This window comes from Xenopus tropicalis, chromosome 6 (genome assembly GCF_000004195.4).
Source record: "Xenopus tropicalis strain Nigerian chromosome 6, UCB_Xtro_10.0, whole genome shotgun sequence".
Lineage (NCBI taxonomy): Eukaryota > Metazoa > Chordata > Amphibia > Anura > Pipidae > Xenopus > Xenopus tropicalis.
The window spans coordinates 76,355,890-76,382,365 of record NC_030682.2 but is presented as its reverse complement, the minus strand read 5'-3'; the positions used below and the strand labels follow the sequence as shown (position 1 = coordinate 76,382,365).

The following is a 26,476-nucleotide window of genomic DNA, read 5'->3' as shown; positions in this document are numbered from 1 at the left end:
CATTTAATCTAAAAATGTAAAGTGTTTTCAGGTTTAATTATGTTACTGGCTCTATGCATTTTTCTTCAGCATTTTGCATAACTACAAGGGAATTCCTAGGCTGGCAGTGTTAATGGCATCTATCTGTAAAGGTTATAAGCAAACATAGGGGACTGTTTCTGCAGCTATCCCTGTTTTTTTACAACAGATTACATCACCAGTTATGTTACAATATACTGGACCCTGTGCAGTCTACATTTAAAGGGGATATCTGCTTAAAGAATAACAATGCAAAATTGCTCAAAGTGTTCTTTTAAAGGGGACCTGTCACCCAGGCATAAAGAGCTGTATAATAAAAGTCCTTTTCAAATTAAACATGAAACCCAAATTCCTTTTGCTATGAACACATCTATACCCATTATAAAGGCAATTAAATATCCCAGCTGTCAATCATATATGCCTTAGGCATAGAGGCGGGGCAGACCATTACTTAAACTTTTCATTCAGCACTCATTTTCCCCCTCTCTCCTCATCATCTAATTGTGAAGCCTATGCATGGACATAGGTATCAGGTCCCCCATTCTGGCACAGAAACAAGATTTTGGGGTTATACAAAGCTTGTCTTAATAACAATGTCCACAAAATGGCAGCTGCCTGCTTGCTGTGATTGTGAATTCCTGACAACTGAAGGAAACCAGATTTATATTATTTATATAGTGTAAGTGAAGGTTATTTTGCTTGACAAACACAATAGATAACAATTTCAATTATTTCTTAGGGTGACAGGTCCCCTTTAAGCAGACTTCTAAATTACATGCATTTTTTGTTTATATTTCATAACATTAGCAGTTACACTTCTGAAAATCCCTTTATCATGAAATGTAACCAAATTGCCCCACACTTTTCTGTTTAGGTGAGGGCCTGGAAGAATGTCAAAAGCTTTTACTGATGAAAAAATAGTGTCTTTTGATGGTTCCCTGCTCAGTTCTGTCACTCTATGTGACAGGGGCAATAGAGCTGAGCAGGGAAGCAGCTTCCCTGATCAGTTCTGTCACTCAATGTGAAAGAGGCAATACAGCTGAGCAGGGAAGCACAAGGAGGTGCTTCCTGCAGCAGTAAATTAAGCTTTTGACATCATGTGTGGCTTTTTTCCAGACTACACAGCATAGGGTGCTGGCGCTGCTGTTACACATTTATGATATTAGAAGTCTAAAAACTTAGAAGAGCACTTCTGTATGGAAGGGTATGTGGCATCTTTAAAGGTAAAATTGTTGCCCACAGGAATACTTGTGTAACTTATGAAAATGTCTTCTCCAGTATTTTTTCAGTGATTACACAATTCATTTGTTTTAGCACCATAGATCCCCACTAAACCAATGCAATGATATTTTTGGGAGATCTTTTGGCCAGGAGTAGCCCAGATTTGCTCCAGCCAACAAATCTTTTTGTGTGCCATCACCTAAGGGGCTTATGACACTATTAGTATTATAATTCAAATTCAAAGAGAAAATAGTAAATAAATAAAAAGAGTCCCTTTAAAAGAAAGATAAGTGACCTACTGCAAAGCAAGCTATATGGCAAACCTAAGGTTGACCACTTGAATAGGGAATAAAAACAAATCACAATTAGTGAGCTAGGCTATCATTAGCATTATCACAAGGGGTCATCTTCATTAGCATTATCACAAGGGTTCATCTGCTAGACTCTCTCTGTTGGTAAGGTAGAGTCATAGGGGCTGATTTACTTACCCACGAACGGGTCGAATGGAGTCCGATTGCGTTTTTTTCGTAATGATCGGTATTTTGCGATTTTTTCGTATGTTTTGCGATTTTTTCGGATTCTTTACGAATTTTTCGTTACCAATACGATTTTTGCGTAAAAACGCGAGTTTTCGTATCCATTACGAAAGTTGCGTAAAAAGTTGCGCATTTTTCGTAGCGTTAAAACTTACGCGAAAAGTTGCGCATTTTTCGTAGCGTTAAGTTTTAACGCTACGAAAAATGCGCAACTTTTCGCGTAAGTTTTAACGCTACGAAAAATGCGCAACTTTTTACGCAAAAATCGTATTGGTAACGAAAAATTCGTAAAGAATCCGAAAAAATCGCAAAACATACGAAAAAGTCGCAAAATGTTCGTTTTCAAGTCGGAACTTTTCCAATTCGGGTCGGATTCGTGGGTTAGTAAATCAGCCCCATAGTATTGATAGTCTAAAGTGTAGAACAAACAAGAAATCAGTGCTACATTTAGATGAACTGATAAGCCAGCCAAGAGTCTTTTTTTACATTCTGCCAGGACAATAGGATAAAAGGTTGAAATTGAAGAAGATAAATCTGATACAAAATGATAAAGGTGTCCAATTAAAAGTCTGTGAATCTTAGGATATGCCTTATATTACACTAGATTAGGTTTATTTATTATTTTGCCTTCCTCTGGATAAACTAGCAGTTAGGCAGGTTATATATAGGCATTATGGTTGAACGTGATGGACATATGTCTTTTTCAACCTAACTTACTATGTTACTATGTATTAAGTTGGAGGCAGTGTATTCTGATACTATAAAACCAAAGTTTTCTTTACACATTATGTGTTGCCGTGTTAATATCTGCGGCATTACATTTCATCTCTGCTCCAGCAATACAAGATTCAGGATTCAGTTGTGTTCTGACTTTGGATGCACTTTGTGAACAAGCTGCCATGTGCATACTGATTCTGAGCTTCTAAAATCTTCTAGTAAAGACTAGTAAAGTGCTTTCATCTATCATACTGTACAAGATTCTCTCGCCTAGGTGTCCAACCTTTAAATAATATATCAAGATTACTAGGTTTTGACTTAAGGGGGCAGGATGGAGTAAAGGGTGGGGATTAGGAGGTTGAACAAGTGCAATTTAACCAGTCTAACTCTCTAGCAGTAAGTGTTTTACCAGCTGCAGAAAGGCAAACAAATTCAATCTGTGTATAATCAGTTGCTGAACTTTATTCCCAAGTGCAGATCTGGAAAAATTAGTTTTTGTAACATGCAGTGGCTTCCTATCTTCTGCAAATACTGATATATATTTTATATCATTATATTTTATAAAGTTCAGGTTGAAATTTTCAAAGGTCCCTGTTGCAGTGTGACCCATTTGTTCACGGACAGTAACTAAAATAAACAATACTATCAATTTCATTTAACTTGCTATTAGAAAGCTATTATATAAATGCTGCAGTGTTTATAAATAATCAGGACAGACTGCCATAAAAATCAATGTCAGTTACTGAACTTCTGAAGAAGAGGGCATAACAACAGACACTGCATGAAGAGTAATACTAAAAAAATAAAAAATAAACAAAATTATATGAGATAACAGAAAGACTACAATTACTACTTTTATGACGCCAGGTATATATGAATTGTTTGTAACTTACTGGCAAACCTTTTACCAGACCCTATATAAATGTTTCTCACATTTCACTGAATATTTAATCATAGCCACAAACAACTGGCAGGATATCAGGGCTCATGTACGTCCACAAATGCAGTTGTGATCCCCACAATTTTTCCACAGTCCAGACCAGAAGAAGTATCTCTATGCCTTTTGCTATTGAACATATAATAACAGCAAAACGCTGTTGAAATACCCATTCAGTTCAAAAATATCTCCAAAAACATAGTTGTAAATTTTGTACAAAAAAAAGTCACTTTATACTAAAAGCATAGTAACTCAAACAGGTTCCAAAGGCTCAGATGTGACAATGTTTTAAATCACCCACTGATACTTAGCGCTCCACGGGACATGCATTTGTGCCCATACAATATTGCTTATACAAATTACTGCTGAAATGGTTGTGACGCTTGTTTGGCTATATTTAGACAAAACCCAGGCTAGTGTTGAGATTAGAGCATGGGCTACATGCGAGTCTCTTAAAAAGGATGGGCCTTCGCTAGGTGGAAGATATCATGCGGAGCAAGGGTGTAGTGAAACTACAACTCACTGTAACTGTGCAGTGCAGAGCAGATTTAGTAAAGATGGACACCAGAAGGTTCTTGCAGTTGAACTGGATAGTTGGATAGTTGAAATGGATATGTAGGGTACAGTGGCTATGCAAAAATGCAGATATAGATGTTAAATGATAGTAGTACTCTGAGGACAACAAGAGAGGATGCACACCGGTTTATCCCACCTCTTTTGGGAGTCTGGGCAGGGTAAATGCACCTGGTCAGCTTGGCACCCCTTTGGAAGCAGTCAGGATAGATACCTCAGTCCTCAGGTTAATAACCCCTAGTATGAGAGTCCTCCAGGTGACTAGGGATCAGGGTTTGTTCTAACCTGTCTCCTATGTCTACTCCGTGGACGAGGCAATATTGCCGGATGAATGGGTGCTTCCTTTCTATTTTCCTTGGTGGGGCTGGAAATCTCCCCTTGCTTCCTTCCCTCTCTATCTCACTCTCCTATAGTGCTCGACAAGAGTTACTTACTAGTTCTTACTAGTCCTCATTCAAGAGGTCCCTGTCCCCGACTTTACCAGAGTGGTTGGTAACACTCTGGGGCAAATGGCCTAGTTCTGCTCCCAGGCTCAGTGGACCTTCACCTGAGCACCTGGTCAGCTTGGCACCCCTTTGGAAGCAGTCAGGATAGATACCTCAGTCCTCAGGTTGATAACCCCTAGCTTGAGAGTCCTCCAGGTGACTAGGGATCAGGGTTTGTTCTAACCTGTCTCCTATGTCTACTCCGTGGACGAGGCAACATTGCCGGATGAATGGGTGCTTCCTTTCTATTTTCCTTGGTGGGGCTGGAAATCTCCCCTTGCTTCCTTCCCTCTCTATCTCACTCTCCTATAGTGCTCGACAAGAGTTACTTACTAGTCCTCATTCACGAGGTCCCTGTCCCCGACTTTACCAGAGTGGTTGGTAACACTCTGGGGCAAATGGCCTAGTTCTGCTCCCAGGCTCATTGGACCTTCACCTGAGATACAGAGGCAGCCAAAGAGGAAGCCACACCTCCTTGCTAGACACTATATGAGACTGCAAGGGGTGGGGACAACCGTATAAACCAATAAGGTGTAAAGTATAGTGTAAACTAGATACATGGGACTTTGCCCAGTAACAGTAAAATGAGGAAGAAGTAGGGAATTAAAGCCATAGCTTAACCCTATGGGTCCCTACATGGTGTTCAAATTTTCAAGTATTTTTCATGAAAAATTGTTTCCAGGACTCCTAGTGATCCAGCAACATTTAACACTACTAGCGCATGAGAAACACCTTCATGTTTACATGCAGCTGGAGGCTCAGAAAAATAGGTGCAATGGGTTTAAGCATTTCCTACGTTGTCACTGCTCAGCTTCTTGCTGCGGTGTGTGCATAACTCATGGTGATGTCTGGCATCCCCACTGGGGTGTTTGTGCCAAGAATTGAGAAACTAGGAATTACAGTATGCAGAATTAAGGTGTCATAGATTCAATACTGGCAAGAGCTGACACAGTTTTCATCCCAAAGGACAGTTTATGAATTTAAAATGATGCCTTTATTGATAAGTATGTATTTTATTTTTAATTTACAGATATTGATCAGGCCTGCTGGAAAGTACCATTGGCCATGGAACATGTCCCTCAAACTATAAAAAAAATCACAACATGCAAAGTCACCTTGAACCCCAGTGGGTACTAATTGACAGACAATGGCAATCAAATTATTATTCATAATTAAAAAAAGAAAACTGATTTTGTGCATTTTAGCAGACAAATGTCCTTGTAGCTAGGTAAAACAAAACACAGTTTACTAAAATTTAAGTTTTACCTTGAAAAATACCAGATCCATTCTTGATCCCCTCACGGCTTCATTATATTGTTGCATGTATAGGTCAAGCCTATCTGCTAACTGTTCAAATGATGGAATAGGTTCATATACTTTAGGTGCCTCTAAGTCTGCATCCTCCGGTTCATCCCCAGTAGCTTCTGGTGCATCCCTCAAGAAGTCCACAAAATAGGATTCTTTTAAAGCATTGTTCATGATCTCTTGTCCATGGTCCTCTACTGCAATCTGTGTGGAAATGGGTAGCGATTTCAATGTTACATTTTATATTAGCATCCCTGAACTATATATTTCCTTAATAATAGGTCTTTAGTTGTCAGTTGATGCTGGAAGTTATTGATCAAAAACAGCTGGTGGAATGACATGTTATTATACACACAAAAATTACATATCTTATTATTTATTATTGTTAGTGGGCCCCTCAAATGGTTAGGTTCCAGGGCAAATACTCTCTCCCTAAACCCTAAACATTTGCCATATATATTAAGTATAAGGACAGAAAAATAAAAAAGTCTTTAATATTATATAATAATATGTCTGGTCTGCAGCCATATTTTATAGTAACTTGATTACCTATCATCAATAAAAAACTATAACTTTTGTGTTAGGCAAATTAAGGGAGCCATTTACTAATGCTCAATTTTTTTTTCTTTTCGATTTGGATTTTTTTGTATCAAAACTCTAAAAAGTTGCAGGAAAAAAAAGCTGCATTTTTTTTCCTAAGGTATCTGGTGAAAACCTGTGTGTGACTGCAGAGTGCTTAATTATTATGAAATTTTGGGGATGTATGTTGTACTGAGGACCAGGGCCGGAACTAGGGGTAGACAGAAGAGGCACTTGCCTAGGGCACAACAATTGGGGGGCGCCAGGCAGGAACCTCTACTGCCTACCCCTAGTCCGCACTACCTTGTCATTGCCCCCGCCAGCTGTCATTACACGGTGGGGGCAATGATGGAACTGCGCACCAAAGCATACGAGAGAGGGGGGGAGGTGCAGGGGCGAGGTGGCCGAAAGGGGTGCCTGGTCGGCTTGGCCCGCCCCTGCTGAGGGTAATATATTTAGAGAATTCCACCAACCTCTTGCCCTTTGCATTCCTTTAATTATTTGGGGGGATTAAAATACCAAGATACCCTTTAGGTATTAGGTCAACACATTATTTTCCTAGTTGTGCCTTTATCTTACCTTATGTACTGTGTTCTCAAACCAGTCTTTATCTTTTTGGTCAATGAACCTGTCTGAAATCACCCTAGAACACTCATGTTTGAAGAGGGCAACCAAGATGTCAGTGCTCTGGCACACTTCTGACATGATAATGAGGATACCTTGCCAAATACGACTCAGATCTCTTAAGTTAAAGATGTAATGGAATTTTGCTGGGGTTGGTAGCATCTACAATATTAAAAAAAATGGTCAGTGAGAGAGGGGTGAAGCTGACATGCAGTTTACCCAACAAATCATGTTAAATATTACTCAAGTGATGGTAAATTATTTTAGCTGTTGCTAAAATATTTTATGTATGTATATCATACCTGAATAAAATTCCATGGAGTCCTTTCCATTAAGATGTTTCTGCGTGGCCTATTTGTTAATAGCTTAAAGGAGATGACAATACTCTAACAATAATATATGAAAAGTAAAGCACACCCCTACCTTTATTTTAGTTGCCTGCCAGATTTTGCGAGTTGTTGGTACCAAAGCAGATGCCAGTTTACATACTCCAGTAGAAAAGCCTCGCTGCTCACAAAAATATCCTTCTGCCACAGTCCGGAATATTTTATCAATGGATGAGTTTGATGGAAGCGTACAGTTAAACACAGTGAATTGCCGTTTTAAACGCTGTGGAATATCATTTCTTCCTCCTCCTGGGTGTATCATGGCTGCTACAAACTGGATATCAACTACACTGGTAAACTCACCAGGTTTTTCCAAATTGTAGAAACCTTTCTGCTCCATGAGCTGCCTTACTATTTCATTAGTGATCTGTTAAACAAACAGCAGATATTTATTTGATACAGGTTATCCATTATCTTTATTTAGTTTGTCTAAATATAATTTGGACAGTGAGAATATCTTCTCTACCAAGGAAGCCTTATGCAATGATGACTGTATTAATGACCATGTGATAAGAGGGAATTTAGAATATTGGTTTCCTAAGAGATACAAAATTACGATGTACATTTCTTTTCTACACAAGAATTTAGAGAAAACAAAAAAAATGAGTTGAGGTACAACACTGATTAATAGACAGCAGGGCTAAAATAAAAATGCAACCCCCAAATTGCCACATTGTACTCAAATTGCCACATTGTTTTGCTCAGAGCATTGTTCCAGAGTAAATGAAATAGAAAAAAAAATTGCAATAAGAAATCTGGTGTCAGTGTGTGTATGGGAACAGTGTTAGAATGTGATTAGATTAGGTGCAAGACAGATGCTAATTTTAGTTCTTTCCTTGTATTTGCGTGCTCTGTATGCTTTGTACTTTGCACTGTACCTTTTTCATCATAGCCAATTAAACAGCAAAGACAGATGATTGTGTTTTGTCACAAGTACCTTTGTGAAAAGTGTTTTGCCCTGCAGGTAATTGTAATGGATGCACATTATAACAGAAACACAACTAACGGCTACTTAAACCAAACATTCATTCATCTAGTATTAAAGTACAAAAGTATGAAACCCCCCTGAATTTAAAAACCTTGGGAAGACCTCACAATAAGATTATCTACAATAAATATTTTAATACAAATTTGCATAGCTATATAAAACAAAAAATATATGGCATTTAAAATTAAAGAAATACAAGTATGGGATCTGTTATGCAAAAACCTGTTCTCGAGAAAGCTCTGAATTACGAGAAGGCCAACTCCCATAGTGTCTACATTCAGCAAATAATGCTAATTTCCCCTTTTTTTGTAATAACTGTTAAAACAGTAACTCATACTTGATCTTAACTAAGAAATAATTAATCTTTATTGGTGGCAAAAGAATCCAGCAGGGTTAACTGAAAGTTTAAATTATATTTTAGTAGACAACATATGATGATCAAAATTACTTAAAGATTTAGGATTACAGACTCAATATCTTATTTTAAGTAATATCTACTTAGACAGGTTAAATTACTTATTGTTACATAACAGACACCAGAGAGGGATAGTAACTTTGCTCTGCATTACTTTTGGTGGCTCATGGGCCCAAATATTTGCATGCTAGGAAGAGAATGCTTTGGGGTAGGAAGAAAAATGAATGGGATTTGTTACAGTGCTGGGCTAGGAAACTGTGTTGATTAAAGAACTATATAAGTAATGGGGTATTTCACTACAAAAGACCTTTCACAGAAGTATTTTTGCATAGTATTATAATGCCTCCTGGGCTAACTACTCAATATAAAAACAGATTTAAGCTACGCGCACAAAATGGTCATCCCTAACAATTATGCTTGACTTTTACAAACACAAGTGATTTGTTGCATTTTTTCAACATTGTGTTCAGTTACCAGTCATTTCTTTATAGTGCCAGGAAAATCAAGTCCTGCAAATTTAATAGTAGTTAATAATTGCAACAGGGTCATCTCATTAATTGAAACATTGCATTGGATAATGCTTACTTGTTTATGACAGATACTTAACAACTTTGGCAGCTTGCTATAAAGAACTAATTATAATGTTTTGCATCTTATATATACAATCCTATAGTTGTACATTATTCATTTATGTAACTTTGGTCATTAATTTCTGCAGCTTGTAAAAACTAATGAAATTAGAATAAGTGAAGCATTACAGAAGGGAGCCATCTCAATTTCTTGTGGTTCACTAAATGAATGTAAATTTGCTCATTGCTTGAAGACGTGCAGAAACACTATTGTAACTGCATGGCCAGTGCAAGTGACACAATACAGGTCACAATGGTGCATATTTTATATGTACAGTATTTTATATGTGTGGTCTTTGTTCAGGATAATCACAAGTGGATTTTTAATAGGACTTAATGGATCTGTAAATCCAAGGTTGTCAGACAATCCAAGAAAAAGAAGAAATTACCTGATCGCCCCATTCGTTGATTACAGGCATATTGATATCATCAATAAAAACTGTCATTTTCTTTCCTGCTGGCGGGCCATAAGTGGTTCCCATTCTTTTATCAATGTAGCTCTCAATGCTCCGTTGAAACATGTTTGGAAGGGTTGCAGAAGAGAAGTTCAAAGACTTGGTGGCATGATATTCAGGATCATATTTACTTGTATATCCCTTAAGGAAAACAAAAAATAATTCCAAAATTACGTAGAATATTATGCCCATTTTATATTTACTAGAAAAGTAACAGCAGTTATATTTGAAAAGTGACATACTGCATGGCATAGCTCCTTACAGAGAAAACTTTGAACACTGAGCCATTTACATCCTTTAGGACCCACAGCTGAAACATTTTAATGTCAACCCATCACTTTAATTTGGGTTGGCCTCAAGCAAAGGGAAATGTGGCAGCTGGTGTTCAGAACAGTATTAGATTCTGATAACTCATCTCCATTGCTCTGCAAATACATACAGTTTCCTAATTTTTCTTTCATGAGCCAGATTGCTTCTAGATATAATGTACTGTGGATAATCATTAAAGTGCAACTGTGTCCAAGGGTACTTTATGTGCCAGCCTTTGATGGAAATGGTTTGTTTCAAGCAAAACTTTTCATATCTGCTAGCAAATTACATCTTTTATCCAACTCTTTCATTAACAAAATGGCAAAGGACCTATTGTTCAACTGCAGAAATAAAATGCCATCTAACAACCCTTGATTTATCACATCTGCCCAACAATATATGTGTTTGATTAAGATTTTATGGATTTACGGAAGGGGACTTGTTTGTTGTAACAGACTATATTAAGTAGATTTTTCATTACTTTAGTCTGTTACTTTTTGAATGTCTAACACTACTTTTAAATATGAAGTCTTCAGCAATGTATATTGTCTACTGCATAGGGAATAACAGTAACCTTATCAATATACTTTAACACTGACTTTACCACAGCAGAAACTTAATTAAACAATTCACTTTTTGCACTGCAAATTATAATTGAGCATAGTGCTCTTTTAAGGAATGGTTGAAGGGGCATTATCTTTTGGAACAAAAATATATTTTTCAGTAAAAAAGTTTTACTACGTATAGTTAGGCAGGTTATATATAGGCATTATGGTTGAACTTGATGGACGTATGTCTTTTTTCAACCCAACTTACTATGTTACTATGTTACTATGTTACTGCACACTGGTGCAAAATATAAAATTTGGAAATTTTCTTTCATTGGCAAAATCGTTTAATAAACAGTTTTTTGGGATCACAAAAACTATAATAAATTTCAGCAAAGAAAAATTTGTCAGCGAAAAGGCATAAATGTTCCTATTGTGAATATTTTTCCATTAACAACTTTTTTTTACATTCCCCAACAAGGATTTAAATGTGGGAAATTCCTTGCAACTCAGTTGAACTGAAGAAGTCGAATGGATGTGTAGTGAAGCAGTTTTAAGATAAAGTCAAGTCAAATTGCTTTAGAATTATTTCTACTAGATACTATTTATATATTCATTGCCGTATGTTAAAGTATTTGGATAGTACAAATTGACTTAAAAAATCTATAAAGGATATACAAACACACCAATAACACTTCCATATTTATATAGAACTTGCATTCAGTATAAAAGCTATTTAGCATTTCTACAGAACATTAGTTTCATATAAACATGGATAGACAAAAAAATGTTTTAATGAACCTTTCACCTTGCATTTTCAGAATGCACTTCTTTACTGTACTTCTTGCAAGCACTGTAGATAAGCTAAACACTCAGTTGGTATAACAGGTGAATAGCAGTGGGGCAAATTCTATGATTAGTCCAAACAATAGATACAAATACCCAGGTGCAGCTAATGTACTTCAATAAAGGAAAAAAGGACTATACTCCTTGGATTCTGTGCAAAACTGCAACCGAAAACATAATTGCTAATATAGTTTAAGTCACTTTCATGACCTTCATCAGAGACAAATAAACCTTGCAACAAAACCAAATTCCCTTGATAATCATGATCTTCCTGCCCCCATGGGCAAAACACACTAACCCCCATATGTAATAAAAGGCACTAAGCTTGCCTAGAGCTTACTTTTAAACAGGTGACCAGTAAATTCTACCTGCTGATTGGTTGCTATGGGTTACTGCTCCTGGGCAAGCTTAGTGTCTTTTATTACACAGCCCCCTAAAGGAGGGGACATGCACACAAATAAATTACAGTGTCCAGCAGGTCTGATCCCAAGGCAGCCAAACTTGTCAAAGAAGTTTAATTTAAAATCTAATTTGTCCTTATGACACTGCCAGTTTTGGTTCATACTTCATCTAGCTCTGATGTTGCAGAAGTTGATAAGTGCAAAACTGAAATGAAACTTATTGGACTTTATGGTTTTCTATAACATTAGCTGGTATTTTCATTTCATTTCTGCTTATAATGAGAAACCTTTAACCACCAATCTCATCATGCTTTAGCCAGCGACCCTTACAGACCGCCAGACTTTCTGTCATGGTAAGAAGGGCTATAATCAGAAAGGTACTTAAAATGTTGCCCTGCTCCCATTTGCTCTAATAAAATATACCAGTGACAGCTGATACACTAATAGTTGCACTGTTATTATCATTATTTATTTATTTATTTATGTGACAGTATAGTACAATTGCACTCTTTTTAAAAACCCTATAAACAGTGCTATACCCAGTAAATAAATAACCTAAATGACTGACACTTGTGCTGTTCTCTTTACAAAGATTTATAACAAACAAGAGGCTTACAATGATTTAATGAGCAAGGGCTACAAAATAAATACAAGATACAAGGATGTCAAGTAATTTAGTAACGTTTTTTTACTCTGTTAAAAAAACAAAACGAAAAGAGCAAGAAAAAGCTTTGCTTGGGTGTCTATGAATGCAAGAGAGACACATGTCAGAAATGTTTTCACTTCCTACACCATTTAAGGATCTGAAAATGGATTGTTACTAGTGATGAGTAAATCTGTCCCATTTCACGTTGGCAAAAAATTCATGAAATGCGGGTGGCATGTATCTATTTTGACACGCACAGGTTTTTTGACATGACCGCACCTTTTTGTGACACCGAGAATTCATGTGGGCAAAATTTTGCTGAAGTTTCACTAAACAATTCACCAATGGTGAAATGTGGAAATTGACTTCAAATTCATGCCTGCCGAAAAAATTTGCTCATCACTAATTGTTTCTAAGATTTTTTGATGGTTATAGGTTACCATAATATTTATTGATCAATTCAACCCTTCCAATCAAACCCCAGCACACACATAGACCCATACCATCCTATATATACACTCACATACATAAACTATATTTATCAATGTCAAGACTAATTGTAGATTTTAGTATCACAGTAGCTTCTGTTCCAGCTATCTACTTCTAACTCAAGATTGTTTGTAGCAGGACAGAAATATCGTAGCCCGAAGCTCGCCGCTTATTTCTGTCCAGCTACAAACGATCTGGTATATCTTTCCCTTTGAGTTGGACAGTATGTCTTTCCCTATGAGTTGGAATACTTAGTTTCTTATTATCCTATCTTTGTTTTTATCAAAATGTCTTTTTATCCCTTTCATTACCCACTGACAAGTGATACTTGTTTCTATCTTTTATTAGCGACTTCTTTGACACTTTTTACATCACTTTTACTTTATCTCAGTGTATTGTAACGGTTTGGTTTCCTTTATGTGTTTCTTTGATCACTACACACTCCTTTTATACTATTCTTACAGTCTGTATACAATGGTTACCATGGTTACAACCACTATGTTTTGGCGTCCTTTTTTTGCTGTGGGGTACTTAAGGGGGTTGTTTACGCACAGTCTTTTGGTTTGGCCCTGAAGAAGAGCACTGTTAGTGCTCGAAAGTCAGATTTTTTTCAATAAAGACTTTATTTTTTTGCAAAGTCCATGTGTGTGCGGCTCTCTGCTTCTTTATTATTACTTTTGCCAGCACCCAGGGCTTTTGATCTTTTATAGGGTGTGCTCTGTTTATTGAAGTAGCTCCCATGAGTGTGGTACTTTTACTTTTTATATGGCAGAATACACAAATACATATATATTATATAATAATTGAGTCTTGTCCTTGGGCTTAGCATACAAAAAACAACAGTATTCTTCTACACTTTCTGGTTGTTAGCCCCTAAGGTACCCAAGGCAATTGACCTGTATAGGTGTGCTCTCCACAGTGTATTATTGCCTGGGTAATACAAAGGTAACCAGCATCATTTTTTTATAATGTGCTACTGATACTTTTATTGCTAGTTTCTCACGTGCAGAAGGAAGAGCCAGAGGGGACAATGTGATTCCTGTGATAACTAGATGAATGGATTGAAGACAGATAGCTAGACAGATAGAGATATTTATCATTTTACAGAGAAGGCATGCCAGCCAGATAGAAAACATAGGCATAGTGGTGAATAGAGGAAAAAGGAACACAATTTAATGTAATTGTCATTTAAGGCTATTTACCTTAATCATGACAGTCTTTGCTGTACCCTGCTCTCCAATGAGTAGAACAGCTTTTCCTTGCTTCATTATTGTGTGCATTAAAAAGTCTGTCCGAACATTGTCAACATTGGGAACCAGAATTGAGGCATATTCTGGAACTGAGTCTTTAGGGTAAACATATTCAGGAACCTGTATTTGAAAAAGGAGGAAAACAGAGGTCTGTAAGTATATATTATTGTACTTCTCTGTATAATGTTTCTATGATACATACAGTAGTGTAGCAACTTCCTTTGGCGTTAGTTAATATACAGAACTTGGCAATGGATAATTATGTACCAATATGAGCAGAGGAGAAATATACATATTATAAACTCTACACTGAATGCACTGAAGTCAAGTGAATTTTGGTCATATTCTTCCACATGTGGGTATGAGTAGATACAGATGAGTTGTAACTTGTATTGCTTACATCTTATTATTGCTTTAATTAATGTTCAGGCCCCTTTTCCCTGGTTAGTATAGTGGTTATTACAATATAAAGAAGGAACGCAAACCTTTTTAGACCAATGTTGCCACTGCCCATTCTCATCAATCACAAATTCAAAAATTGTTTGATCCCCACTGACTGTGGGGAGCTCGAGAGGAGCTGAATGATCTTGCAAAAATGTTTCCATCTTCATTCGATCATCCAGCTCTAGCAAGGCTCCAATTGACCACATTACTGCAAAAATAAATAGCCGAGCTACGTGTTCCTGACTGGGCTGTTTTTCATCTTTGTCAGACAATAGTCCCTAAAGTAATAGAAAAAAACAGAAAGATCAAATATTTAATTAATATCTGACTTGCTTGTTTTGCTTACTTTTCTCCACCCCCTCTTGCTATTTTTGGCTTACCTGTAATAGGTCTATGGCCTGCTTTATGTACATGCACTCTAAAATCTGCATCTTGGGAGATACTGCTGTAAATATGAAATTAAGCAAGTCCTACAGAGGGGAAATATAGATAAGCATCAGATTGTGGCACAACAAAATTCAGTTGTCTTAGGCAATGCAGACTTTTTAATTATACCTTTCAAAATCTGAATGCTAAAGCATCTAACATGTATATTATCGTACTCTATAAAACTTTACAGCCTTAAGGCAGGTTTAATTACATAGATTTAGTTCAGCAGTTATATCCACCTACCTTTGTCAAATCTGTTTGGACTGGCTAGCTCACCTGGTACAAATAGCTAATGAATTTGGTTAAAAATAAAATTGTTCCTTTGGGCTTCATCTAATTTCAAGGCAGTGAGAATTGAACATGGAATTTGAACCACGCTTATATTTGTCAGAGGCAATATAATTTATATATATAAAACATATATAAACAGATCAACTGTATCATTGTATATAGGTGATATATAAAGTGCATTTGCTGCAGCGATCTGTATAACTCAAATTCTGGATGTGTGGTTTGGTTTATAGCAGTGCTAAAAGGCCACATTTACACCTAGGTGTTTTCTCTTGTGTATTGCCTGCATCAAAGCTCAGAATGACTACATAGATGAACCCAATATCATGCCAAACACATAGCAAACATAGCAAACACATACAACACAAAAAACATATTCATCATCATCATCATTATATATATATATATATATATATATATATATATATATATATATATATATATATATATATATATAGCGCTAGCCTGGGCCCCAAACTAAATATTCAAAAGTCCTTGCTGCACAAAACAACCCTGCTGCCTATGCAGGTTTGACACTTTAAGCACAAGACCATTAGACTAATAATCAAGGAGGCTGGCGCCAGATCAGAGGGGATATCTACTAGAAACAAATATGCCAGGCAAGGAATGACATGTTATTTGCTATGGGGGCACTCAATGGGAACTTATACACCAGATTCCTGCAAGGTTACACCTGCTTATGGAGGTTGAATAAAATACATTGCGTCTAAGTTTAATACTAATACTAAAAAATAAAAATTTTTAAAAGCTTTGTACTACAGTTATAAAGCCATATAACGATGATATTCATAAATAAGATAGGCTGCTTGCCCTGGTAAATGTTATATAAACATAAATGATAAATAAATGACACAATATTATTTTATTATATATGCATTGTACAGCACCATTCCCAGCTAATGTAAATATAGTGTTGTGTAATTAAAAATATATTTAGAACTGTATTTAAAAGTAATAATCTCAAGCTGCTACATAATTTTGTACTACAAATAGCTTGTAACACGCTAAATTAAACATTTTTTTTTCAAAATGCAATTTTATTAAATATTTTATGAAAAACATTATAAAAACTAAACTAGATTTCTGTTAATGCTAAAGCACGATATGCCTTTTAAATCTTTTTTTTTGTGTTAATTATTTACTTTTGTTTCTTGCAATGGTCCTGTTTAGGTTAAAAGTTATCAAATCATTTGAGAAGTTAGGGACACAAATTTCTGGGCTATAAGCGTCTTAGATTTTTCATGTAATTTTAAAATATGCAAAACAGGAAAAGATCTTACTTCAAAGGTAAAGATGCATTAGTTGTTATAAATGACTGATACTTCATCTTATGGAGAAAAGTAATGATAGCCATACATGGGAAAAAAACTGCATCAATAAGAACAACATTTTAGCAATTTTACAATGTAATAATCTTCATACACATCTATTATTACATCTATTATTATTTTGTGGACAAATAGCTAAAGGCAACACTGTACTGTCCCGATTTCACAACAAGTTGAAGTTTTTGCCAATTTACTCATGATTACATGCAGACAAAAAAAAAAGTAAGTTGAATGATGCAGTAACAGTACTGTCTTGAAGTAAATGCAAGGTTCACATATAACTATTTTGCAGATTTAGTTTATTGTAATTTAGTTTTCTATTTTAAAAAAAGTGTAAAATATAAATAATGTCCAGCTATTTAACAAAACCACTATTGTGGAAATATCATTTGGCTATTTCACCTAAATACCTTTATTTAATGATAGAGTCAATGATTTTCTGACAAGGACAAGTATTTATGTATTTGTTAAGTAAGGAATAATTGAAATTTGGAAATACCAAGGTGACAGGAAACAGAGCAAATTATAAATTCACATTTACATACAATAGCCATCTGTCTTATCGTAGCATAAGAGTAAGTTAGGTTAAAAAAAAGACATACGTTCATCAAGTTCAACCTTATTGCCCATATATAACTTGCCTAACTGCTAGTTAATCCAGAGGAAGGCAAAAAAAGACCCCACTGAAGCCTCTATAATTTGCCACTTCATCAAAAACCTTTCTTTATCCATATTTATATGTCAGGCTCCTACTTGCTTGAAATTGAATGTTAAAACTACTAAATCAGTTTATTCAGCCATATGTTAGTTTTCTAAAACCAAAACTGTTGCCTAATCCTGCACACTCTAAAGATCATATCTCCATTTTTTGTAAACACATAATAGATTTTTTTCAGTTAATATACAAACTAGAAATGTATTACAAGGGCATTACAACTGGCAGTTATGAAATATAAATTTAATGACAGTTCTAAAAATTACAGCTACTGGATTTGACACATGTACACATGCACATGTATTGGGGCAGGTCTTGGTACTAAATATACTTAATCTAATCAGTGATGCTACTGCAAAATTAACCTTTATCATGTTATGTATGTTTCAAAAGGTAAGGCTATATGGTTTACCAGGTTGTCTAGTATAGCCCAATCTGATGTAGCTATTTCTGGTTAGGAGTTAGCTGCTTGAATAACTATATTTATATTCTCCAGGCAGAGTAGTTGTCCCCACACCTATAACACTAGGAACAACCTCCCAGAAGGGCCACCATAACTGACTAAACTATTGTTGTCTCAGTTTAACAGACTTGTAAGAGACAAATAAATCTAAATGTATTTTTGTTTCTGTTTCAAATTTCTCTAAATACATTATGCGTTTGTTGGCTTGTACCATCTAAGCTCTTCCCATTTCTGTTCATAAAGTCTTTCAGTCTGTAATTGTAAGATTTTTACATAAGTTTTTCAACATGTTGGACATTTAGACAAAGTAGAAAGATATGCATATTTTTTACTTGGTCATTTCAGAATATAATAAAGGAAGATGGCAGTGTTTTAATACCTGGAAGATACTGTTAAAGCAATTCCATAGTATCTCATGTTGAAAAGCAGGTAGAGTTTGAAGCCAAGCCTTTAGCATAGGCCTCCAATCCAGGACAGAGGAACTCATGAAGACCATGCCATTTCGAGATACTGTTGCAGGAGAGGCATTATCAATATTATGAGGTTCAAATACTATTTTGCAATTTGGTGCCATTGGGATACGATCCCCATTTGCCAGTGTGAGGGTTTTGTTGTCATCAAGAACAGAATTTAGGTTCTCAATCCAAATAGCATCTACAGGGCCATCCAATACTATCCATATATGTTCCCCCTAGAATAAATACACACCCATGTCAATTAAACTGTTAAAAAAATAAACTCACCTCAGTTTTCATTAGACTTATTTACATAATACCTTCCTATATCTTAGCTCACCTTCTTTGCTTTTAATGTTTTTCTCCACAGAGTTGAAAATATACCATCTGTCCAGTCATTTGTAGCTACATCAAGTGTGCCAAACATCTGAGATGCTGTAATTGCTTTGGGATTCATTCTCATCTCCTTGTGAGGAGCTCCACAGTCAGTCATGGCTTTCATGAGTATGTTAATACATTTTGTTTTTCCAGCCCCACTGGGTCCCAGTGTCATCATTCCTTAAAAAATGGAGTTAAAATATTGGGATCAGATAAAAGTTAGAGGAGTGTGTTTTATTACACATGTATTTCTCTCTAAAGCAGACAAAACCTCAGCTCTCATTTCATAGCTTTAAGAGGAAGGTAGAGTATTGGGGATTGCAAAAAACTAGACTTCTCTTGCCAGCTCATTGGCAATAAGTTGTGAAGTCTATATTACTTTTTACCTATATAAAATCTATTTTGATACATAATGGGGCTCAACAATATCCCCCTTTTTCAGTAACAACTTGACATCAGGGATATTTAATTTTCACTTCCTAGGCACCAAAGAGGTTTTATAGACAACCCCAAGACTAACATAATTAGCAAAACTGCTTGTAATATACCAATAGTCAATTTACAAATACAGAAGAAATAATATTTTTTTGCAGGTTGTGAGTAAACCAGAAGGCTTTCTTTCAATGGATACAAGAGAAACACTTTCTTTCAGAATCCAATTTGTTAGAAATTCTGTAGTGAACATCACAAACCAATTTTCCTCTCACTGAGCACTTTAAAAATAACTAATACTGTAGTCTCCCATCTGTCAAATTCCATTCACTTCTGATACAACTGTATTATAGCATTAGGACATACTGTTTTTCTGCAATAATTCCTGTTAATTGTAACAACAGGAATTGATACAATGTTTTAACCATAATACAGTTATCATATATGAAGTATATGTTGGAATATGCAGAAGTCTGTATCATTTGTTAGAAATTTTATATAAAGTTGATATTCAGTTATAATATTCATCCTCCCTCCAAATGTGAAATGATGCAGAAAGAAAGATGTTTTGAAAGCATTTTACCTCCTAAAACTGTCATTATATGAGAGCTGCATACACAACCTCTCTAATCAGAAGCCAGAGCAAAATGAAACATGGGCTCCCACAGGAAGTGGTCACAGCACTGACTGACAGCCTTTACTCAGCAGTGGCAGGGAAAACCCCTCCCAGTTTCCTCCTTCTGTGTCTCTCTGCTTGTGCTGCTGGGGGGGTGGGGAGAGGAGCAATCAGAGCAGGAAGGGACTGCCTGTGACATCGCTGAGCCCCGCCCACTCTTATGCATATTCACTTCACTTTAAGTAGCTCTGCTGTATCAGTGAAATCAGGGGGCTCAGAGCCACATACTGAGTCTAAACCAGAAGCTTGCAAAAGGTCTGGGTAGAGCACAGTTTTCAAGCAGTTATAGACATATTTGAACCCAAAGGTATTAAAATAAAAGCACTTACTTCTATTTTACATGGTTTAGTCCATTGTAAAAATTTATGGTAAATATCCCCTTTAAAATGTTATATAAGTATCAAACAATATCCAAGCAATATATATTATAGTTGGTAGTTTTATGATTTATAAGATTTTTAAATTCTAAAATAAAACAAGCTTAACATATACTACTCTGCATAATTATTGAAAAAGTAATGGCCCAGTTCATTTTGCTCAATGAGGAAATGCAACATTTAGAACAGCGAAAGAGCAATACATGGAGAGCAGGCAGATGGGTGGGGAGAATAAGTGAAGTAAAGAGATAGAGATGAAGGGAGAGCGAGAGTTAAACAAGAGAATGTGAAGTAGAGAGAGGAAGAAAAATGGAGGGAGATGGATTTTTTTTAAAACCAAGGAAACATGTTTAAATAAATCCATATTTATTTCTGGATGACATCCATTCATCTTTTGGTCACTTCATTATAGGAACTTGATAAGCATGCTCACCATGTCTGACTCGCTGTGTCTCATACAGCTGAATAAGTTTAAGAATCCAAGGTGGGTGATGAATAAGACCTGCTTCTTCCGTCTGCTTCTGTATAGCTGCTTCTAAGTCTGGGTATCCAGCTTTATCAAGAGTAATTCCAGGGAACAGGTCATTAATCAGACTCATAAACAGAGGTTCATCTTCGTCTACCTATGGGAAAAAAGTAGGAAAATCCAAGATAAAGATGTCTCCTTTGTGTAATCCATTGAAAATGGAGTACATTTATATATTTATGTATATTAAACTATGATGAAAATGAAAAGAAAAACACACCAGGGATGTCTAACATATAAATATTAATATTGTGTTTCTTCTCTGTCAAAGTCATTCAGTACAGGTATGGGATCCCTTATCCGGAAACCCGTTATCCAGAAAGCTCCGAATTACGGAAAGCCTGTCTCCCATAGACTCCATTTTAATCAAAAAATTTAGAATTTTAAAACTGATTTCCTTTTTCTCTGTAATAATAAAACAGTAACTTGTAATTTATCCCAACTAAGATATAAAATATCCTTATTGGGGGCAGAACAGTCCTATTGGATTTAATTAATGTTTTATTGATTTTTTAGTAGACTTAAGGTATGGAGATCCAAATTACGGAAAGACCCCTTATCCGGAATACCCTTGGTCCCGAGCATTCTGGATAACAGGTCCTATACCTGTAATAGCATTTAGGAGAAGCAGATTTGTGTTTCAAATCATATTATATCAAATACAGAGCCAACATAGAGCAAATTCTACAAGCTCAAGTCATGTCAATCTAAACTTTAACACCAACCACAGCTACCCTTAAGTGTTACTTCTGAACTATGATTGTACAAAGGGTTTAATTTACTTACTAGATTTCTTTGCTGCAGCCATATCTATGTTAAAGTAGAAGGAAAGGTAAAAAACTAAGGGGTATATTTATCATGCTGTGTAAAAAGTGGAGTGAAGCATTACTGGTGATGTTGCCAAGGGCAACCAATCAGCAATTAGATTTCAACAGTCAGAAAACCAAAGCAAAGCATCTGATTGGCTGCTTTGAGCAACATCACCGATAATGTTTCACTCTACTTTTTACACAGCATGATAAATATACTCCTTAGTAAGCTTTATCAGAAAGGTCTATGTAAATACAGCCACTTGTCTCTATTTTTGTAAACATGATGTTCCAGTGTCTGACTTCCTCTCCCATAAACATCCTTATTTCCTGGGGCCAGAGTCTGCACAGTTCTCTCCTCTCTCCTGCTCCCCCTCCCCTCTACTGCTCCCACCAGAGTTCTAAGAACTCCCTCCCCCCTCCCTTATGAATGTGTGATCTCAGCTATAATGGCTAGAGTTGGAGCAGGAAGGAAGCTACTTAAAATGGCAGCTGCTATTTTAAGCAGAGAAAGCTTCTAAAACTGTTTACTCGGGTATTGTAATGGATTCTGCAGAATAAATATTTTGTTATAGGTGGCACTAATGTGGCAAATCTATTGGCAGTACAATGCCAAAATGACTTTCCTTCTCCTTTACACAAGTAGTATTTCTGTTTTTTGTAAGGTATTTGGAAGGGCTATGCTGGGTGAGAAGAATGCAGGTCAGGCAAGATTAAAACTCTGTCTGTAGGAAAGTATGTAGGAAAAATTAAACACAACACACACACATATATATATATATATATATACCAGTCCTTGGAGTGTCAGCACAATAAAGTTATGACATTTTTTACAGGACGTGCCAGTCTGTAAACTGTTCTTTATATAAATACATACATACATACACATATGTAGATGTACCATACCAATTTAGAAAGGTTCATGTCACGGAGAACTCGCATTACAACTGTTTTCTCTGGTTCATCAGGATTGGATCTTTTTACAGCCCCAAGAGTTCTGAGTACTGATAGAATATTCCTCAACCCAAAGTCATAGTGAACCTAAAGAAAGGAAAATACAGTAGATGAATCAGTAATCCAGTTATATTCTTGCAAACTTGCCACAAGTCTTTTATTTTATCTTAAAATGTAAAAAAATGCTCTGAAAACATCATCATATATATCATTGTTATCTTGTGACAACACACAAAAACATTTTACAGTAATTTAGATTTCTGCTTGTCACAGCAATGCGTTCTAACTTTCATCCCTGTTATATCCATAAGTAGGTGAAGAATTAGATTTTAGTGGCAGGCTAACAAGTAAAATCTTCAAAGAGCACAAGCTGAAAGCTGAGATAAAGTATATTTTAAGAATGGAAATTTACAGGCAAATCACAAGTGTGAGGAATAAACTGCAGTCATGTATTTAAACATGACAAAATACTAGGGGGTTGATTTTTTTACTTTTGCGTTTGTGTTTTTTTTGTGATTGTGATAATTTTTTCACAGTTTCTTAAACCTGCATCTCAGTAGGTTTTAGGTAACAATATTTTTATTTTTCATGATTTGTTTTTAAAAAATATTGACTGAGGAAAGAAACAGCCAAAGCAAATAAATCAGCCCCTTAGGAGTACAGTAATTAGCAAAATATTGATGCTGCAATACTTAAGCAGCCAAACCAAACAGCATATACTATCATAGGCGGATTTTCAATAAGGCTAGGGGAGGCTAAGCCTCCCCAAACCTGCTTGGCACATTAAAAAAAAACACAAAACAAAAAAAAAAAAACCTCACTCCGTTTCTGCACTGTCCTGGACATCTTTTGACAGACAGTAAAATTGACCAATCAAAGCACAGATGCAGTCAGGGCTCGGGAGATATTACAAACTGAAGGCAGTGCAGAAATGAAGACTGAAAAGAAGAATCTGCAGGCTGTAACTTTACCTGAGAACCAACTCTCAACTTTTGCTGCAGTTTTCATCCTACTCCCACAGGTGCTATACAGTTCTAAAGGCTGAATCCCTAGCTGACATTAAATTGTTTTTTGCCTAACCTGACATCTATAATAATATATAATCTATCCCCTACCCTTACAGATGGAGGGTAAGTTAACTCTTTCCCCCTGAAAAGGCTCATTGTGCTGTTATATATTTGTTGTTGTTGTTTTTTGCACTTACCATTTTTTTTTTTGTCATTGTTTTGTTCATTTCTAGTTAGTTACAGTGGGGCCAATGTTGTGTATCCATGCCAGTGTTATAGTGCCAGGGCCTGAATATCTGCCATCAGTACCCACTGCTTCTCACTGCATATAATGTGCTAGTTTTGTAAATAAACACTGCTTCTCACTGTATATAATGTGCTGGTTTTGTAAATACAGACGGCATCTCACTGTATATAATGTGCTGGTTTTGTAAATACAGACTGCCTCTCACTGTATATATGTGCTTGGGGTGTCAGTACCCACTGCCTTTCTTGCTATAAAACTTTTAAGTTAACTTTTAGTATGTTATAAAATGGCCTATTCCTAGCAACTTTGCAACTGGTCTTCCTAATTAATTTTTTTTTATAGTTCTTGAATAATTTGCCTTTCTCTTCTGCCTCTTTCCAGATTTCAAATGGGGGCCAAAAATTATTGCTCTGCGAGGCTACAATTTTATTATTATCATCATATTTTATTACTTATTTTTCCATGTAGACCCCTTAACTATTCATATTCCCATCTCTTGTCTAAACCACTACCTGGTTGCTAGGGTAAATAAGACCCTAGCAACCAGATAGCTGCTAAATTACCAAATGGAGAGCTGCTGAACAAAAAGCTAAATAACTGAAAAACCATTAAAAATAAAAGTGAATTCAAAGGCAAACTACCCCTTTAAGCTAACTGATCACAAACACAAATGTTTGCAGATCCCCTCACAGAAGTGCACGTATGAATACTTTTACATCCTAAGCATTTTAGGGTAAAAAAAAGCACTCCCTCCCTGCACTTTTGTACAGAATCCTTGTAAGTCAGTGGGAATGGCAAGAGGTAGTTGGGAGGTTAATTTTTTACACCAGCAGCGAATCCACTAAGTCTCACATTAGCTTTAGGTCAGTCTATGTATGGCCCATCTTTAGCCTCCCCAAACCAAATATTCATCCTCCGCCTATGTATATTATCTCATATAAACTAGAAAGGGAAGTTTGAGAAGAAACTTTATGTTGTCATGTTGGTTTGAAAAACATGAAGTCACTGAATAAAATCTGATTGACTGTTGTTGGTTCCACCCAGTTTTTCTAACCTTGGACCACAGTTATATAGTAAAAACCACTGTACAAAGTTTGAGGACCCTGATTTTAATAGTGTCTGAATGGCAGCAATTTAAATTTCCCTACTGAAAGTGAATGAGTGACATCTGATTGGCAGTTGGTGACTCTGCCCACTTTTTCTAACTTGGAACTGCAGTTACCCAGTGACTAACTCTTCAAAGTTTAAGGACCATTGGATTAATAGTTAAAAAATCACAGCAGTTTAAATTTAAAAATAGGTCAATAGGTGAATCGTGATTGGTGGGTGTGGCCACTTTTTCTCACCTTGAGTTGAAGTCACCGAGTGATAAACTGTGCAAAATTTGGGAACCCTGGCATTAACAGTGTAAGAATGACAGCATTTTAAATTGAAACCAATGAAAATGTCAGGACCTGCCTGTACTTGAACTCTGGACTCTATATTAGGCAGGTTCTGCATTACCCCACTGAGCCACTTGAGACCTTGGGCATCCAGCCCTAAACATTATATTCACCCCTCTTTGCTCCATTGTTCAGACTCGTCGCCTCCTCCTCCCTTAGTAAGCCCAGGTAGTTGTAATTGGACAATTATCAGGCTTTATAAGCCAGTTAGAAGCAACCCCTGGTTGCTTGTTCATTAAGCCCTTTTTGTGATCCTGTGTCCGTACCTGCCTGACTCCTACCTGGTTCCTGCACCCGTACCTGCCCGTGTTCCTGTGACCGTACCTGCCTGACTCCTGCCTGGTTCCGTTCGCTCCACCCCGTTCCTCGTCTCCTGTCCCTGACTTCTGTTGGATCTCCCGGTATTTGACCTCAGCCTGTTTATTTGACTGCTCTCTGTCTTCAGCCTGCCCCTGACCACTGCCTGTTATTCGGACCCTCCTTGCCTGCTGCCAGTCTTGACCCTCTGCCTGCTTAATGGACTTGTATTGTTTTGCCGCCTGCCTCTGACCACTGGCCTGTTTTATGGACTTGTATTTCTTGCTGAATCCTTATAATAAATGTCTCTGCATCTCAATATGCCTTCTGCCTATCTACAACAGTACCCATTTTATCCATATTACACAGCATATAGGCTCCTACCTGCCAGCCACCCACCTGTGGCTGTACCTGCCAGCCACCCACCTGTGGCTGCTCCTGACAGAAAATCAATGGATGAAATCTGATTGGCTGTTAGTGGCCCAACCCACTTATCCCATTTTTGAACTGCAGCCCCCAGTGACCAACTCTGCAAAGTTTGGGGACTAAAGCGTAAAAATTGTGGGACTGACAGCATTTTACATTTCACCATTGAAAGTCAATAGGTGAAATGTGATTGGCTGTTGGTGACTCCACCCACTTTTTTAACTTTGAACCACAAATACCCAGTGGCTAACTTTGCAAAGTTTAACAACCCTGGAATTGATACTTTAATAATGGCACCAATTTAAATATAAACCAATTAAATTTAATAAGTGGCTTTTGGTGGCTCCACCTACTTTTTTCAAACCTTGAATTACTGCCAACCAGTGACTAACCTAGACAAAA

The 26,476-nt window shown here is 36.5% G+C and overlaps 1 protein-coding gene across 3 annotated transcripts in view; it reads right to left on the bottom strand.

The window, feature by feature from the left end:
• The window catches only part of LOC100488102 (dynein heavy chain 5, axonemal), a 267,205-nt gene that overhangs the window by 110,163 nt on the left and 130,566 nt on the right, over nt 1–26,476 (bottom strand). For all 3 annotated transcript variants that reach the window (XM_031903513.1, XM_031903511.1, XM_031903512.1), the window contains 11 exons: nt 22,608–22,742; nt 20,800–20,989; nt 18,844–19,061; nt 18,428–18,739; nt 15,182–15,271; nt 14,843–15,079; nt 14,310–14,477; nt 9,803–10,009; nt 7,419–7,748; nt 6,951–7,157; nt 5,754–5,996 (listed from right to left, as the gene is read on the bottom strand). In XM_031903513.1, the coding sequence (XP_031759373.1) occupies nt 5,754–5,996; nt 6,951–7,157; nt 7,419–7,748; nt 9,803–10,009; nt 14,310–14,477; nt 14,843–15,079; nt 15,182–15,271; nt 18,428–18,739; nt 18,844–19,061; nt 20,800–20,989; nt 22,608–22,742 (2,337 nt within the window). The remainder of the gene's footprint in view (nt 1–5,753; nt 5,997–6,950; nt 7,158–7,418; nt 7,749–9,802; nt 10,010–14,309; nt 14,478–14,842; nt 15,080–15,181; nt 15,272–18,427; nt 18,740–18,843; nt 19,062–20,799; nt 20,990–22,607; nt 22,743–26,476) is intronic.